Source organism: Capra hircus, chromosome 14 (assembly GCF_001704415.2).
Source record: "Capra hircus breed San Clemente chromosome 14, ASM170441v1, whole genome shotgun sequence".
Lineage (NCBI taxonomy): Eukaryota > Metazoa > Chordata > Mammalia > Artiodactyla > Bovidae > Capra > Capra hircus.
This window is the reverse complement of record NC_030821.1, coordinates 90,230,625-90,249,794: the sequence shown is the minus strand read 5'-3', so window position 1 is coordinate 90,249,794 and position 19,170 is coordinate 90,230,625. Positions and strand designations below refer to the sequence as shown.

General features: G+C 41.1%; 1 protein-coding gene across 1 annotated transcript in view; it reads left to right on the top strand.

Moving 5' to 3' along the window:
* LMBRD1 (LMBR1 domain containing 1) overlaps window positions 1-19,170 on the top strand; it is a 143,759-nt gene that overhangs the window by 41,366 nt on the left and 83,223 nt on the right. The window contains exon 4 of the mRNA XM_018058813.1: window positions 17,921-18,018. Within this exon, the coding sequence (XP_017914302.1) occupies window positions 17,921-18,018 (98 nt within the window). The remainder of the gene's footprint in view (window positions 1-17,920; window positions 18,019-19,170) is intronic.

The window sequence follows — 19,170 nt, the reverse complement described above, 5'->3', positions numbered from 1 at the left end:
CTCCAGAGAATCCAAAGGGCTATTTTATCTGTTCCCTTCTGTGAGATTCTATAGTTCATCTAATCTCTCCTAACATACCAACACATTTTCGTTGCCTGACCTTGCCAGGTATTGTGCAAGGCTTTCACATTCAACGTCTTCGTTGATCTTCAGGAATGTCATTTTGTGGAGGTATTTTCTACACTTTACTGGTGAAGAAATTGATACCTCAAGATGTTACAGATCACCTTATTAGTGAATGATTAGTCCAGAATGGGCATTATTATAATATTATTATAATGTAAGCTGGAGCTGCTTACCTTTAAGTGAGCTGTCTTATAATAAACTCTTCTGAGGATGTTTGTTACCTATGGGAATGCTTAGCATGGAACCTCTGGGGCAGCTTCAAACATCACCTGGAGGCCTTTTAAATAATAATGGAATACTAGATTACATTCAAAGAGACTCTGATTTACGTTGGCATTCTGTTAACATCACCACTCTTATTATCAGAAAAGCACTTATGTATGGGAGGGATGGAAGGCTTGAGGTGCTGGTTTCAAGTTTCCCCCAAGTTGCTGATTCTCTCTTGAGACCTCAAGTTTTATCACTAATAACAAATACTGTCACTTGCTTTCTTTGAAGTGACAGGTTCACTTTGTTCATTTCTGAGAGAGTCACCTAATACTCTAATCTGGATTACTATTGCTTTTCTGTCCTTTGTTCTTTCAAGCAAAAATGATACTATTTGAGAAAAAGTGCCTAGTGTAGCTCACAGCTGAAATAGCATGAGTGGTTCTCACAAGAATGCTGGATATGTACTTCCTTAAACAGAACTTGAAACAGATGAGCACTCATGGGTAGACATCTCAGAAGTATTTCTGCTTAAGGGTACTTTCCTGATTACAAGTGCCCTACGCTGGTGAGTGCTAGGGGATGAAGAATGTAGTAACTGCTAGTGGAAAGAGAAATAGCATCTTAACATTGTCATGAAGATGATTTTATGTGTGGATACCCTTCTGATCTGTGCTGATCCTGAGGTCTTGAAACCACATTTTTAAAGAAACTTCTGTTGTATTAATAGAACTTTGGGTGTTTTTTTCTGGAAACTTTGTGGAAGTGAATCCTGCTGCAGATACCTCAGCTGCTGATTGGTTGTTACCAGGCTGTGTTAACTGAAGCTGCCTACAAAGACAGCTTCCTGGAGCTCACAGAAGGCTGGGAGGGTAGAATAGCTTGTGCGTGTGTGTGCGCACGCATGCATGCTTAGTCACTTCAGTCATGTGTGACTCTTTGCAACCCTGTGGGCTGTAGCCCACCAGGCTCCTCTGTCCATGGAATTCTCCAGGCAAGGATACTGGAGTGGGTTGCCATGCCCTCCTCCAGGGGATCTTCCTGACCCAGGGATTGAACCTCCATCTCTTATGTCTCCTGATTGTCAGGCAGGTTATTTACCACTAGTGCCACCTGGGAAGCTGGTGAATTGCCTACTTCTGCCCCTTTAACCTGTACTCCTGGTGACCCTGTACTCAGAAGAAGACTGTCTCATCAGAGGATGTTGTGCCTACCCCAGAAACATTGACTCATTTTTCTTTTCCTTTTGAATATTTTTGTTTATTCATCTTTGCCTTCAGGTTTCTTTGATATTTTCTTTTAAAGCTTCTCTTGCCTGAGTCTTTGGCTCTCAGTTCTGTTTTAGTGTCACATTTGAGCCTCTTATCTTTTAACTCCTCTGTATATGCTTAGCCTTTTATCTGAGTTCTGTTTGGCCTCTAATTAATTTTTATCTTTAAATTCTTTCTTTTTATTTATTATAATTAATTGTAAATGTTTTTCTCTCTTCTGTGACTGTTCTTGAAATTTTTAGTTTTAATTCTTTCACTATCTTCTTTCCTTTAGCTTCTTTTAAGTGAATTTCCCTTTTACTCAGTCATTTTTCTTTATGCATGTTTTGATTTTGCTGTGAATGCAGGGCGGTTTAGACGCAGGGAAAGCCCAAACCAAGAGCCGGGGTGTTCAAGGCTGCTGTGCTGGCTTGTCTGTAGTTGTCCTGTCACTTGCTTCTAGCGACCCTGTCTCCTCCTGATGCTGATTTTCAGGCTGGTTTTGTGTGTGTGTGTGTACATAAAAATCGAATCATATCCTGTGTGTGGTTTCCTATTTGGCCTCTTCAGTGCTCAGTGTTACATTTGAAAGTCATCCATGTTGTTGGAGGTGTCAGTGCCTTGTTGATTCCCATTGCTGTGTAATGCTTCCTTGTAGCCGTGTACTGTGGTTTATGCACGCTCCTGTTGGTGACTAGCTGGCTTATCTAGCATTTGTCCATTCCCAGTGCTGCTGCTGCGAGACTCTTGCATATATGTGTGTGGGGCGTGGGTGCATGTATACTGCATTGTTTCCATTTTATGGGTGCTCTTTTTCTAACAACGCCACACAGATTATTTAATAAATTCTCACTTTTTGCTGTTAAGGAATTCTGTAGTGGAAATGGCACCCCACTCCAGTACTCTTGCCTGGAAGATCCCATGGACGGAGGAGCCTGGTGGGCTGCAGTCCATGAGGTCGCTAAGAGTCAGACACAACTGAGCGACTTCACTTTCACTTCTCACTTTTATGCATTGGAGAAGGAAATGGCAACCCACTCCAGTGTTCTTGCGTGGAGAGTCCCAGAGATGGGGGAGCCTGGTGGGTTGCCATCTACGGGGTCGCACAGAGTTGGACAAGACTGAAGCGACTTAGCAGCAGCAGCAGCAGTGGAAACAGAGTTTGCCAAGAGTGTGCGAATTTAGGTGAATTAAATTATAGAACTGGGACGAATAAGATTGACCAAGGTTTCAAACTGAAACCTTGCACCTCAGATTTGAACTTGAACCCACACATCCAGGCTCAAACCGAACCAAGACCAAGACTGGGGCTTGTACTCATGATCTTCTAGTTGAGATCATGATATTCCTGGTCTCAGGACTTAACAAAACTCAGGGTCTTGGTGTCTCGTCATGGAAAGAACTCAGTGGGAGCCACAGTGACAGGTAAGAAGTGGATTTATTTCGAGAGAAACACACTTCACAGACCGTGTGTGCCATCTCAGCAGGTGAGGGCAGCCCCAGGGTGTGGGATGGTGTTTTATAGGGGTGGGTAACTTCCTAGGATAATGAGTACTGGGAGGGGTAGTCTAGCTGTCTGGGGAAGGGCCCGAGATTTCCAGGATTGAGCCACCACCCAGTTGTGTTAACGCTCTGGTCAGCCTTAGAAGGTCGCAGTGCCTGTGGGTGTGCCAGTTGGTCTGCGGTGGGTTACAGTGAGCGCACACTGAGACTCAAGGTGTAGTGGAAGCGGACTCCTCTGTCATCTTGGACCTGTTTAGTTCTAACCGTTTTATGTTGTATTCTTAGGCCATGTCATTCTTCTAAAGGCTGTGCCCTGCCTCCTTCCATCCTGTTTCAAAACTGTTCCTGTGGCAGGCTTTTTTGGAGCATCTCAGAGAGTTTCCCACATGGCACTAGTGGTAAAGACCCTGCCTGCCAATGCAGCAGACATAAGAGACACGGGTTCGATCGTTGGCTCAGGAAGATCCCCTGCAGGAGGGCATGGCAACCCACTGCAGTATTCTTGCCTGGAGAATGCTGTGGTCAAAGGAGCCTGGCGGGCTACAGTCCACAGGGTTGCAAAGAGTCGGATATGACCCAGGTGACTTAGCACACACACAGGAGAGTTTTTAGGACACTTTTCCTCTCTCCCAGTTGGTTAGTTGCTGAACACTTGTAGCAGGAGTTTATGCAGTTACTGTGAACTTGCTGTGTAATCTGTGAATCGTGCCAGGGTACCCTGAGGTCCCTTCACTTCTCTCTGGCTTCTCCATGTGTGTGATGAGGTTGGAGCAGTGCCTCTGCCCCATGCTAGGAGTGTGAGACGTGTGAGTGCTGAGCAGGTGTCACTGCTCTGCACACCTCTTTTGAACTTCGTATCTGTGTCCAGTGGTCCACTTGACAGTTTCTACCAAAAAGTTCACATCTCAAACTTAACATTTCTAGAACAGCTGGTCCTCAAGCTGTTAATATTCGATAAATTTCCTGGTGGTCAGTGAATAGCAGCTGAGTTCAATGAATTCAGGTGCTTAGTCATGTCCGACTCTTTGAGATCCCATGGACCGCAGCACGCCAGACCTCCCTGTCCATCACCAACTCCCAGAGTTTACTCAAACTCATGTCCATTGAGTTGGTGATGCCATCCAACCATCTCATCCTCTGTTGTCCCCCTCTCCTTCTACCCCCAATCTTTGCCAGCCTCAGGGTCTTTTCAAATGAGTCAGCTCTTTGAATCAGGTGGCCCAGAGTATTGGAGTTTCAGCTTCAACATTAGTCCTTCCAATGAACACTCAGGACTGATCTCCTTTAGGATAGACTGGTTGGATCTCCTTATAGTCCAAGAGATTCTCAAGAGTTTTCTCCAACACCACAGTTCAAAAGCATCAATTCATTGGTGCTCAACTCTTTATAGTCCAACTCTCATATCCATACATGAGTACTGGAAAAACCATATTGAGTTACTTCAGTCCAGAAACCATCTTTGACTTTATTTTTTCACAAGTTGTACCAAATATGTATAATGTTCTCTTGTTCTTGGCTTTAAAAAATTATCCAGAATCTGGGACTTCCCTGGTGGCCTAGTGGTTAAGATTCCAGGCTTTCACTACCATGGCCCCGGGTTTGATCCTATCAGGGATCTGAGATCCTACTAGTTGCAGGTGTGGCCAAACAAAACAAAACATTTATCCATAACGTGACCACTTTTTAGTACTGTCTTAATCAGTTGGGGTTGCTATAACAAAAGTGTTGCAGACTAGGTGACTTAGCAACAGACATTTATTTCTGTCTGTTCTGGAAGCTGGGAAACCTAAGATCAGAGTGCTGACAGTGTGGAGTCTGGTGAGGACTTGCTTCCTGTTTGCAGATGCTGGTCTTCCTGTTGTGTCCTGACACAGCAGAGAGAGCAGGCCCTCTCATGTGCCTTCTGTCTCGCACCGATTCCATTCACGAGGGCGCCACTCTCATGACCTGAAAACCTCCCGCCTTCAAACACCAACACACTGGGGTTAGATTCACTGTGTGAATTTTGAGGAGACAGAAATGGACCCTAGCACTGTGTATATGAGAGGGATAATTTGTACTTCCACATTACGAGTGTATGATCTGGCTGGGATTGTGACTTCACACATGGCCAAGTAAGAAGGTTGACAGAGCCTCTCCCCAAAAAGCAATACAGAATTGACAAAAGAACAACTTCAGTGCTTTGGAAATCAACCAGAGGACTGTTTATACTTGCAGACTGGTAAGGACAGTGGTTAGTGTGTAATAGTTTGGACTTCCTTCTAACCACTTCTTCCCTCCTCAGCTTGAACTGAATGAGAATAAAAATACTGCATATCAAAATTTACGAGGTGCAAGTAAGAGAAAACTTGATAAATTCTACTTTATCAAAATTTAAAATGTGGCCTTTCAAAAGACAGTTTAAAAAAATGAAGTCACAGACACAATATTTGCAAATCGTATGTCATATGAGGCTTGTATACAGAATGTAATACCAATTCTTACCAATCACTAATTAGACAAACAGTTAAAAATTAGCAAAGTATTTGAGCATACTTTCATCAATAATGATTTCTAAATTGCTTGTAAGCACATAAAAAGATGTTCAGCATTGTTAATCATTATGGAAATACAGATTAAATCCCCAGTGAGATACTGCTGCACACCCACTAGAATGATTATCTCAATTCAGGCTCTGTAACAAAATACCACAGACTGGGTGACTTAAACATGTATTTCTCACTGTTGTAGAGGCTGGGAAGTGTAAGATCATGGTGCCAACAGATTCAGTTCCTCTCGACTTGCAGAGGGCTACCTTCTTGCTGTGTCCTCACATGGGGACTGGGGGAAGGAGAGGGAGACAGAGACCAGCCCTCTCTTCCTTTTACCCTAAACACTCAGATCATGCCATGGAGTCCTATTCAGGACTTGATCTAATCCTGATTGCTTGCCAAAGGTCCCACCTCCAGATACCATCACATTGGAGGTTAGGGCTTCAACCTGTGCATTTTGGGGCAGACCTACATTCAGTTCATAATGGCTGTAATAAAAACCAGATACTATCCAAGTATTGACAGATCCAGAGAAATTAGAAAGTTCAAACACTGCTGTTGGAAATGTCAGATGGTATGTTGGGTTGAAAAGCAGTTTTCAACTTTCCTAAAAAGTTGAGCTGGAATCAAGATTGCAGGGAGAAATATCAGTAACCTCAGATATGCAGATGGCACCACCCTTATGGTAGAAGATGAAGAGGAACTAAAGAGCCTCTTGATGAACGTGAAAGAGCAGAGTGAAAAAGCTGTCTTAAAACTCAACATTCAAAGAAATAAGATCATGGCATCAGGTCCCTTCACTTCAGTGCAAATAGATGAGGAAACAGTCATAGACTTTATTTTCTGGGGGGCTCTAAAATCACTGTAGATGGTGACTGCAGCCATGAAATTAAAAGATGCTCCTTGGAAGGAAAGCTATGACCAACCTAGACAGCATATTAAAAAGCAGACATTACTTTGCTGACAAAGGTCCGTATAGTGAAAACTGTGATTTTTCTAGTGGTCACATTTGGATGTGAGAGCTGGATCATAAGAAAGCTGAGTGCTGAAGAATTGATGCTTTTGAACTGTAGTGTTGGAGAAAACTCTTGAGGGTCCCTTGGACTGCAGGGAGACCAAACTAGTCCATCCTAAAGGAAATCAGTCCTGAATATTCATTGGAAGGACTGATGTTGAAGCTGAAACTCCAATACTTTGGCCACCAAGTGAGAAGAACTGACTCATTTGAAAAGACCCTGATGCTGGAAAAGATTGAAGGCAGGAAGAGAAGGGGACGACAGAGGATGAGATGGTTGGATGGCATCACCAACTCAATGGACATGAGTTTGAGCAAGCTCTGGGTGTTGGTGATGGAGACAGAGGCCTGGCATCCTGCAGGCTTTGTGACCATGGGGTCACAAATAGACAGGACTGAACTGAACTGAGCTGAAAATGTTAAATTTTTTAGTTTAAACTATGTGATCCAGCAGTTACACTTCAAGGAATACGCTCAAGAGAAATGGATATAATGTCCACACGAAGATATATGTGCAAATTCCACAGCACCATTTTTTCATAATAGCACAGAACTGGAAGGAATCCACATGTCCAGCAACCAGTGAGTGTTTAAGTGAAATGTGTTCTGTGTGTGCAGTGTAAGTTAGGGGTCAGCAAACTGGCATTCCTGTTTTCTGGCCACTTTCATGCTGTAACATCAAGAGCTCAGTGGGTGTGACAGAGATGTATAGGCTGCAGAGCTGAGATAAGATCTGACTCTTCACAGAAAAAAAGAAGAAAACTCTCTTAGCCCCATGCTTAGTAAAAGAAGCCAGATGCAAAAGACTACCTCTTGTTTAATTACCTCAGTATGAAATGTCCAGAAAAGGCAAATCTCTGGAAACAGAAAGCAGATGAGTCCTCGCCTCAAACTAGGAGTTGGAGTGTGGTTAATTGCAAATGGCACAAAACAGCTTGTTTGAGGTAATGGAAATGCTCTAAACATGGATCATAGTGCTAGTTACTCAAGTGTATACATTTACTAGAAACCATTTAATTGTGAACTTAAAATCTGTGCATTTTCTGATATGTCAGTTTTATTACAAAGTTGTTGGGGAACTATTTAATGAGCAGATACGGGTGAAGAGTATAGCACAGTGCTGGATGTATGATAGGCTGTTAGTGCAGGACAGCTGCTATTATTAGGACCTAAAGCTTGAGGGGACTTGCATTTTTATGATTTCTCTTTTCTAAAGTTAGAATCATATGTCAAAAATGAGGCTGAAAAGTTATGAATTACCAAGGTTTATAAACTGGAATGTGGTTCTTTGTGTATCACACAACATGGCTTCCAAGAATTGTCAGTTAGTAACGCTAATCTGCATTATGTCTATGTATGTACTGTGTATGTGTATTTTATGTGTTGGTATTTCAGCTGATGTTTTTAAGTAGCTTTGGCGTCAACAGTGTAGTCATCATTAGTTCCTACACAATTGTGCGTTACATTGTAAATTGCTTAGCCTTTTCCCTGAGTGTATAATTTAACATTTTAACAGTTTCTTGTTATAAAAATAGCATTGCAGCATAAACCTTGGAATTAATTTGAGAGAGGAAACAACCAACCAAAATAGTCCTTAAGAGAAACGATTGTTCTTCAGCCCATGTCAGATGATGTATTTTAAGTCAGAACCTATACATGATTTTATTCTGAAAGTTCTGTACTGTCAGATCATGCATCGGAATGTTTTAATCACTTAGCTGTGTTACCAGCAATGGTACAGATGATCTCTTGTGTAACGAAGTGCCTCCAAACTTCTTAATTTAACACCGCAGATGGATGTTATCTCACGTCCCTGTGGGTCAGGGGTCCAGATGCAGCCGTCAGCAGGGACAGTGGTGTCCCAGGGCATGGGCAGAGGTGGCTTCAGCCCTGGGCTGTCTGTGTTCAACAAAGTCAGCTTTTGCCGCATGCACTTTCCATAGGGCAGCTCATAACATGGGAGCAAGCAAGATGGAAGCCAGAGTTTTTTAGTCACTCATCCCCCTCTTTGTTCATACTCTGTTATCAGCAGTGAGTGTAGTCCAGCCCACACCCAGAAGCAGGGCATGAGTATCAGGGATGTTGGCCATTTTAGAGGCTGCCTTCCACAGCTGTTTTGCAAATGTTGACAGCTTTGTTATTTATTCAACACGTAATACTTTTATACTTGCAGAATATTTATTAAGCAGACAAGGTATGAGATTTGAAGCCAGCGTTTTGCAGTCCCCTATGTGCCTTTCCCCGATGCCATCTCCTCCGCAACCCCTTAGAAATAAACACTGTTTGAATTCAGTCTGTGTTAATTCCTTGCTTGGCTTATAGTATTACCATGCTATATCCTTATACTTTTGAACTGTATATGGAATTATTTGCTTGTTTTCATTCAAGTCACGTGTCCCTGGGATTCACACATGTTACTGCGTAAGATGCACTTTATTATCATTGTGTGTAACCATATGCTGCATGGTGATCATTCTGGACATTTGGACAAACGGTGAATGTGTTTGCACATGTATCCTGTTGTGTGTGTGCAAAAATACATACATGCAGTGGAATCAATGGGTTATAAGTCATGTGCAGCTTCAACACCCTAAATAGTGCACCATCATTTTTCTAAATGTACCAGTTTAAGTCCTGTTAGGAGGCTGTACTCTTTCTAGTTGTTCTGGACCCAGCACTTTGATATCACCATGTATTTGTAGTTTTTGCCAGTTTGGCAAATGTGAGGTGATCATTCACTAATCTGCATTTCTCTTATTTGGAAATGAAGTTGCATATCTTTTAACATTTATTGGCTTTTTAAACATTCTGGTTCAAGTACACTTTGGCAGTTGAGATGTGTTTTTGTTACTGATTTAAGATTCTTTTTAATGTACTCTGAGTAGTTTAATTTAGTGATTCTCAATATTTTCTTTTCCCCGCTAGAAGTAAGCTGTGTGAGAGGAGGGAAGATGTGAGCTCTGATCCATGACCCCAGAATGATGCCTGGAACATACTCAGTAGATGTTTGGTGAATTGAATGCATTTGTCAGGGAAGATAATCATGTGAAGTTTGTTTCATATTTTCATTCTTCTAAGTGATGTGTTACATGAATAGATTGTTCTTAACCCATCCTTGCATTCCTTGGATAATGCTAGGTTGGTCATGGTGATGGCTTTTGGGGTTTGTTTTTTTAATTTTTTTGCTAGATTTCATTTGCTGCCATCTTGTTTAGGATTCTTTTAAAGCTTGATTTAGAGGTGAAACTGGCCTGTGATTTTCCTTTATCATTTTCTCATCAGGTTTGAATATGAAGATTCTGCTGGTTTGCTAAACTGAATCGAGAGGTGCCCTTTCCATGTTTAGAGAGTGCCGTGAACCACCTAGCACTACCATGTGGTTCTTTCCTCCCTTGATCTGTTTACGTGTTACTGGTCACCAGGGAATGGATGTGAGCATAGCGGTTGGTACTAGTATTCCTTGTGACCCTTTCACAAAACTGTTACTCTTCAAACCCTGAAGCTGAACTTGGCTGGTTTTAGAATTCTTTATAGCCATATGGGAATACTTCCAGCAAGGATGAAAACAGTGGTTTCATCGAATTGTTGTTAATTGATGTTGTTAATCACTAAGCCGGTAAGTTGTGTCCAACTCTTTCTAGACCTCATGGGCCGTAGCCTGCCAAACATTTTTTGTCCATGGGATTTCCCAGGCGAGAATACTCCAGCAGCTTGCCATCTTCTTCTCCAGAGGATCTTTCTGACCTTTGGATCGAAGCTGCTGCTTCTGCATGGCACACAGGTTGTTTACCACTGAGCTATCATAGAAGCCCTTTCATCAAATTAGGAGGCATGGTTTATATCTAACAATAACAGGCAAGTTTGGCCTTAGAGTACAAAATGAAGCAGGGCTAAGGCCGACAGTTTGCCGTGAGAATGCAGTGGCACACACCCTCATAGCAAACACCCTCTTCCAGCAACACAAGACATGACTCTACACATGGACATCACCAGATGGTCATCACCAGATGGTCAACACCAAAGTCAGATTGATTATATTCTCTGCAGCTGAAGACGGAGAAGCTCTATACAGGCAGCAAAAACAAGACTGGGAGCTGACAGTGGCTCAGATCATGAACTCCTTATTGTCAAATTCAGACTTAAATTGGGGAAAACACTAGGCCATTCAGGTATGGCCTAAATCAAATTCCTAATGGGCACACTCTGGAAATGACAAATAGATGCAAGGGGTTAGAAGTGATAGACAGAGTGCCTGAAGGACCATGGACAGAGGTTTGTGATATTGTACAGGAGGCAGGGATTAAGACCATCCCCAAGAAAAAGAGATGCAAAAAAGGCAAAATGATTGTCTGAGAAGGCCTTTCAAATAGCTGAGAAAAGAGAAGTGAAAAGCAAAGGAGAAAAGGAAAGATGTACCCATCTGAATGCAGAGTTCCAAAGAATAATAAGGAGAGATCAGAAAGCCTTCCTCAGTGAACAATGCAAAGAAATACAGGAAAACAATAGAATGGGCAAGGCTAGAAATCTCCTCGAGAAAATTAGAGATACCAAGGGAACATTTCATGCAAAGATGGGCACAATAAAGGACAGAAATAGTATGGACCTAACAGAAGCAGAAGATATTAAGAAGAGGTGTCAAGAATACACAGAAGAACTTTACAAAAGAGATCTCAATGACCCAGATAACCACAGTGGTGTGATCACTCACCTAGGGCCAAACATCCTACAATGCGAAGTCAAGAGGGCCTTAGGAAGCACCACTGCAAAGCTAGTGGAAGTGATGGAATTCCAGGTGAGCTGTTTCAGATCCTAAAAGATGATGCTGTTAAAATGCTGCACTCAATATGCCAGCAAATTTAGAAACTCAGCAATGACCTTAGGACTGGAAAAGGTTAGTTTTCATTCCAATCCCAAAGAAAGGCAGTGCCAAAGAATGTTGAAACTACCGCACAATTACACTCATGTTATATGCTAACAAAGTTATGCTCAAACTTCTCCAAGCGAGGCTTCAACAGTATGTGAACTGAGAACTTCCACATGTTCAAGCTGGATTTAGAAAAGGCAGAGAAACCAGAGTTAAATTGCCAACATCCGTTGGATCATAGAAAAAACAACAGAATTCCAGAAAAACTAATTCTGCTACATTCACTATACCAAAGCCTTTGACTGTGTGGATCACAATAAACTGTGGAAAATTCTGAGAGAGATGGGAATACCAGACCACCTGACATGCAGATCAAGAAGGAACAACGGATTGGTTCAAACTTTGGAAAGGAGTACGTCAAGGCTGTGTATTGTCACCCTGCCTATTTAACTTCTATGCAAAGTACATCATGCGAAATGCCAGGCTTAATGAAGCTCAAGCTGGAGTTAAGATTGCTGGGAGAAATATCAATAGCTTTAGATAAGCAGATGATACCACCCTTCTGGCAGAAAGCAAAGAGGAATTAAAGAGCCTCTTGATGAAAGTGAAAGAGAAGAGTGAAAAAGCTGGCTTAAAACTCAGCATTCTGAAAACTAAGATCATGGCATCTGGTCCCATCGTTTCATGGCAAATAGATGGGGAAACAATGGAAACAGCGAAAGACTTTATTTTGTTGGGCTTCCAAATCACTGTGGATGGTGACTGCAGCCATGAAATTAAAAAACGCTTACTCCTTGGAAGAAAAGCTATGACCAACCTAGACAGCATATTAAAAAGCAGAGACATTACTTTGCCAGCAAAGGTCTATCTAGTGAAAGCTATGGTTTTTCCAGTAGTCATGTATGAATATGAGAACTGGACCATGAAGAAGGCTGAGCGCTGAAGAATTGACACTTTTGAACTGTAGTATTGGAGAAAACTCCCAACAGTTGTGGTGTTCAGAGTCCCTTGGACTGCAAGGGGATCAAACCATTCAATCGTAAAGGAGATTAGTCCTGAACATTCATTGGAAGGACTGATGCTGAAGCTGGAGCTCCAATACTTTGGCCACCTAATGTGAAGAACTGACTCATTGGAAAAGACCCTGATGCTGGGAAAGACAGAAGGCAGGAGGAAAAGGGGATGATAGAGGATGAGATTGGATGGCGTCACCGACTCAATGGACATGAGTTTGAGCAACCGCCAAGATATGGTGAAGGACAGGGCGGCCTGGCGCGCTGCAGTCCATGGGGTTGCAAAGATTTTCACACCACTGTGTTACTGAACAGCAACAGATTTTGGTCTCTTTATTCAGTGATCAGGCAACAATACCTCCCATTTTAGTTGGAGGGCCTGGTGTTTATTAAAGGGCTGCTGATTATCAGGGGAAGTATGTTTCAAACCTGTACTAGGTCGCTCCTCACGATGCTGCCGTGTTCAGGGGCACAGACTAATTGAGCTTCATCTACTGACCACTCCCAGACAGGACCACGAAGGACGTGACAGCTCAGGGGTGAATGTCTGGGTTACCCCATTTCTCCTGCAACATTCTATGCTGGTGTGAACAGACCGGAAATAAATGGCTGGAATGGTTTTTCAGTCTCTCTTAAAGTAAGCCTGGAGAGAGGTACCCAGGCTGGTGTAGCAGCATTATGCAGGGCCTCCGCTCGCTTCCCTCTCCATCCTTAGTACCTGATTCCCACCTTGAGACCACCACAGAGACCAGAGACGTGGCTGGAATCTAAGCTGTCATGTGTACAATTCAGGCAGAAAGTCGAAGGAAGGAAGACAAAACGGAGAGTGAGCTGAAAGGAAGATGGGTGTTGTGTGTGCAGCTGGCAGTGTTGACCCCAGATTGCTTCATCTGGGCCAGTGGGATAATTTTAGAAGGCTTTTAGAGTTCCCAGAATATCTTAATACTGACCATCTAAAACAAAAAGCTTTGTAATGATTAATTATGCTATTACAGTATTGACTGAGCTATTCTATGTCTCAGATTTCTCGTTGGTAGTCGGGAGGAATAAAGAACGTCTAGAAATTCCAAAGCCTGATTTGTCCAAGTTAATTCTTATGTGAGTTATAGTTTAAAAATGCAGTTTTCAAAAGATACATTGTTTGCTTTGTGTGTATTTAAAACATCCTAAGAATTATCATGTATTCTTTGCCACAGTTTTTGTCTGGCTTTTTGAGAGTTGATGGCTTTCTGTTCACTTGTTTTTGCTAGTTTTATTTTTAAAAAATAACTTGTTTTATGAGTTTCATTTCTGCAAATTTCTGTAGATGTGAGGTTTAAAATTTCTTTTTTAGTATTTTTTTTTATTTTAGTGGAACTATTAAACCAAAAAGTCTGTTTATCTTTTACTTGTTAGTAGCAATCTTTTAACAAAAACTGCTACAAGTAAAATGTATTTTATAAAGATGTCAGGATTTGAGAGTGTCATTCCTGTTGGAGTTAAGAATAATTTTCCTTTGAAAATAGCTATCAGTTTGAAGTATAACTTTAAAAGAATCAGTTTCTCTGTTTCATGATAGCATTTTTTTCATTTACAGATATACAGTACCAACTTGGCTTTAGAACTGATCTGAAACACATGAGAATATTAATGTATTTTTAGTTTCCTTCTTTACAGTTTAACATTTACATGCTAAAGGAAAAAATCTTTTTGAAGGACACTGAGAAAGAGCAGTCCGATTACAAGCAAATGGCTTAGGATGTGGTGTCAGGGCAGCCCTGCACAGACCAGTATCCTAGAGTCTCTTCAGAACTGTGTTTTTTCCCCACTTCCTTCCTCAGGTGTCAGTTCCTAGAAACTTGTTCTGGATATTCTTACCAGCAACGTATGAGATTTTTGGTTGCTGTTCATCTTCATGTCTCTTTATAGTTAGTAACTGCCGTCAAATACTTTTTTGACTTGCTTCATAATAAGCCAGCTTTGCTAGTTCTGGAACTTCTTTAAGATGTACTAGAAGGAACTGGAAGGTGTTGGCTTCTCTGTGGCTCAGCTGGTAAAGAATCTGCCTGCAATGTGAGAGACCTGGGTTTGATCTCTGGGTTGGAAAGATCCCCTGGAGAAGGGAAAGGCTACCCACTCCAGTATTCTGGCCTGGAGAATCCCATGGACTGTATCCGTGGGGTCACAACGAGTCGGACGTGACTGAGCGGCTTTCAGAAGGTATACATCTTCCAGTGTCTGTGCTGTTGTATTCAGCCTAAGGTCTGTGAGGTCCATCCTTATCACAGGTATTCATAGTTTTTCTTTTTTATTGCCATTTGTATGACTGTACCACTCAACTTTTTATCTATTCACCTGTGGATGGACATTTGGGTCATTTCCAGGTTTTGATCACTATTAATAATATTGCTGTCAACTTTCTTGTTGTGAATCAGACTCAATAGTTTCCCTCTCGCCTATCTTCAGGGGGATCTGCTTATGTGGCTGACCCTTGACCTGGAAACCTGGCCCTTGGCTGTCACCTGATAGTCCTAATTGATCAGTGGATATATACTGCTGAATACAGAATCATGCAGTCCAGCTTATTTAGATTGTTTGTGCTGTGACTTACGGTACAGCTGCTGTCCTTCTTGGAGTCTGTACTTGTGGTAATCTTAACTGGTCACTCAGGCAGTTGTGCCTGCATCATAGATCACCAGTAAGAACCCTGGACTCTGCCCCTCAGGCAGGCTTCTCTGGGCAGAAAGACTTTGCGTGTGTCACTGCACTTCATTGCTGGGGGAGTGGAACTGTCTGGGTATATGGTAGGTATGTGTTAACTTGGTGAGAAACTGCTAGACAGTTCTCCACAGGGTTGTGCTTATATAGTCCCTCTTGGAAAGCATGGGAAAATATGTTGTTCTGCATTCTTGTCAATACTTGGTATTGTCGGTTTAATTGTAGCCATTCTGGGGTCTGTAGCCTCTCATGGGCTTAGTTTGCATCTCCCTAATGACTAGTAGTTATGAAAGTAAAGAAAGTGAAGTTGCTCAGCCTTGTCCTACTCTTTTTGACCCCGTGGACTGTAGCCTCTCAGGCTTCTCCATCGATGGGATTTTCCAGGCAAGAATATTGGAGTGGGTTGCCATTGCCTTCTGCAGGAGATCTTTCTGACCCAGGGATTGAACCCAGGTCTCCTTCATTGTAGGCAGACGCTTTACTGTCTGAGCCACCAGGGAATAATGATGAGCGCCTTGTTAATCATGCTTATTGGCCACTGAATGCTTATGAAATAGTCACTGGGCTCTGTGCCTGCCAAGGCCAAGGCCACCAAGCAGTGGACACACGGACATGCTGAGGCTGAAGCCAGACCTCACTGCATCTGTCAGTTTATGAAGCTTGGCATATGGCTGTCAGCCCAGTAAACTCTGTTATAATTTAGGGTTTTTCCTATTCTTAACAAATTATTTGATTATTTCAGTCCTAATACTGATATAGTGTTTAGGGTGATGTATAGTACTTTCCCTTTTGTGTTTAAGTGTTTGAAGCTTTTTGTTGGTCAGTTGCTCAGTTCTGTCTGACTCTTTGCAGCACGCCAGGCTTCCCTGTCCTTCACATCTCCTGGAGTTTGCTCAAACTCACATCCATTGAGTCAGTGATGCCATCCCACCATCTCATCCTCTGTCGTCCCCTTTTCCTCCTGCCCTCAGTCTTTCCCAGCATCAGGGTCTTTTCCAGTGAGTTGGCTCTTTGCATCAGGTGATCAAATATTGGAGCTTCAGCATCAGTCCTTCCAGTGAATATTCAGGACTGATTTCCTTTAAGATTGACTGGTTTGATCTCCTTGCAATCCACAGGACTCTCAAGAGTCTTCTCCAACACCATAGTTCAAAAGCATCAGTTCTTCAGAACTCAGCCTTCTTTATGGTCCAGCCAGTATTTTGGTACTTTTTTGAATACTTGTTTATTTCCACTGGCTCTTAGGTTTGTAATAAAAATGTTAATTCTGGCTATTCTCTGGTTTACAGTAGAAACATCAGTATTCATTACCCTTAAATATTTACTGTCATTTTTAGTTTCTTACAATATTAAGAGGCTGCATAGATGTCACAAAGTATTTGTAGTGCCAAAATTCAGTATGCTGACAGTCATGTTGTGATTGCGCAGTATAAATTAACTCTGACCTTTCTATCAATTAGTTAGAGTTTGTTTTGTTCTGAGTTTTTTTTTTTTTTTAACAATGTTGCATTTAGTGGGGGCTGTTTCATAAGTGACTTCCAGAAAAATGAAACAGTGCTAGCTACTAATAAGATCATGGTTAAAAATTCTATAATTTATACAGTCATTCTTCCCAAGAGAATGAGTAATTTAGCTTTATTATACATTACTAACAATACTTTAAATTTGTTAGTAATTTAAGTATTATATATTACTAACAAACCTGTAATAATACTATTTTGGATAAAGGAGTATAATGATTCTCATCCTGTGGTTCCTTTATATAATTTCATATTCACTATTTCCCATGAAGTAGTGTATGAAAATAAATGTAAATACACAGATTTCTTAGGTTTCTTGAGACTGAAAAATTGTTTATGTTGTTTTTATATTAAATACTGTATCTATAGCTGTTGAAATTTCAAGTTCTATGTTGAATTAAAAACAATACTTTGATTGACTACTGGTTGAAAGTATCTCAAATTTAATGTTATTTTAAAGCAGATAAATAGAACTTCGTATCACTTAACTTTGAATCTGATTTTACTGTTTCTTACATTTTCTCTGTCCTGAGTTGTATTTTAATAAGATCAGTTTCATAACATTGTGTATTTTAAACTCTTGCTCAGTCTCTGGGTCATGTCTGACTTGTCGTGATGCCAGGCTTCCCTGTCCTTTGTCATCTGGAGTTTGCTCAGATTCGTGCTCATTGAGGGGATGATACCATCTAGCCATCTCCTCCTCTGCCCCTCTATTCTCCTTTTAGACATAGATTGGGGAAATTATTTGCAACAAAAGGATCATATCAGTTACAGCTGTTTCTTTAACTTGAGTGACTGGCAAATGTGTCAGCTGTACTCAGTATTAAGTTGGAAAGAATATAAAAGTTAAAGTTTATTTACATAAGATCGTTCACAGAAAGTTCTTAGTACTGTGGTGTGTATATTTTAAGACCTGAGATGTTAAGAGGCTACAATTTATTGACACATTTAGTATCATGATTGTTAAAAATTGCCTCAAAGTTAACTTGAATTATGATTTGCTATGTGATAATAATGGTGTTGACTTCATGAACCAGGGTTCAGAAAAGGTTGATTTGGATTTTACACATACATATCAAGTTGCAGGCCTGGGAGTCAGATAGGGGAGTGAATTTGGAGTGTGTGTACTTATATGTTTGAAACGTTTGTTAAGTTGGTGTGTTTTTATTATATCTCATCTCATTCTTTCTGCAGCCTTCTATTCTGTTATATTATTCTGTGTGTTCTTCTGGATCCCTTTTGTCTACTTCTACTATGAAGAAAAGGATGAGGATGATACTGGTAAATGCACTGTAAGTAGCTTTATTTTAGAGGTCTCAATTTAGGGGGAAAGGGATTATTTCTTCCTGTTTTCAAATAATGTGACTTTGAATTTATTCTCGAGCAGTGTTGTCTCATAGAAATAAAATGTAATCCACATGTGAATTTAAAATTTTCTAGTAGCCACAATAAACTAAGTAGAAAGAACAATTAAAATTACTTTTCATGACACATTGTATTTAATATTATATGTTCGAAGTATTATTTCAGATAGTCAAAAATGTTTTTTAATGAGACGTTACTTTTTTTCACATTCTGTGAAATTTAGAGTGCATTTTATACCTGCAGCACACCCCGGGTCAAACTAACTATATTCCAGGGCCCAGGAGTCACAAGTCACTTGTGACGGTTGTTCTCGAGCAGTTCTGCAGCTGGGTCAGCAAACTTATTTCTGCGTAAGGCCAGTGTACAGTGAGTGTGATGTGAGGTAGGAGGGGCTGCGTGTGGCCCACAGGATGTGGTTTGCTGACCTCTGTTCTAAGATGGAAAGGAGGACTCGCAGACTGTCCTTACTGATCCCGTAGTAATACCGACACAGAAACCTGGTCAGTAGAGCACACGTGCATGTCCAAACCTGCAGACCAAGGGCACGGAAGGCTTGGTATAAAACTCTTCACTGAAACATTAGCAGGGAGAATTCAGGAGTATCTTAGAAGCACATTAATATAGCATATGACTGAGTTGGGCCTGTCTCTTGAATGCATTGGTGGTTTAGAACCAGCACTTCTATTAATATATAGTAATTTAATAGGTCCTAGAAGAAATTGTATGTTGAAAGGTATTTGCCAAAATTGAACACTTTATTTCTAATTTAAGGGAAAAACAGCATAAAAGAATAAATTTATTTTGTCTTTTTATTGAGTTACAGGAATTTGTTTCATAACTTGTTTTTGCTCTGTAACATTTAAATACAGAAGCAAATATATTCACTCAAAAGCCAGCATTAGGCATAGCCGTGCTTATTAAAACTTTACAGCATTTGCGTTAAGATCGTTAGCAAAGTACATCAGCAATATTTTAAATGATTCCCAGAGTGGTAGTCAGTGCCATTTGTTAGAGGAAAAAGTGTTTAAATATTTATAAAGAAAGTTGAATTATTATCTGCAGATACTGTGTAATTCTGT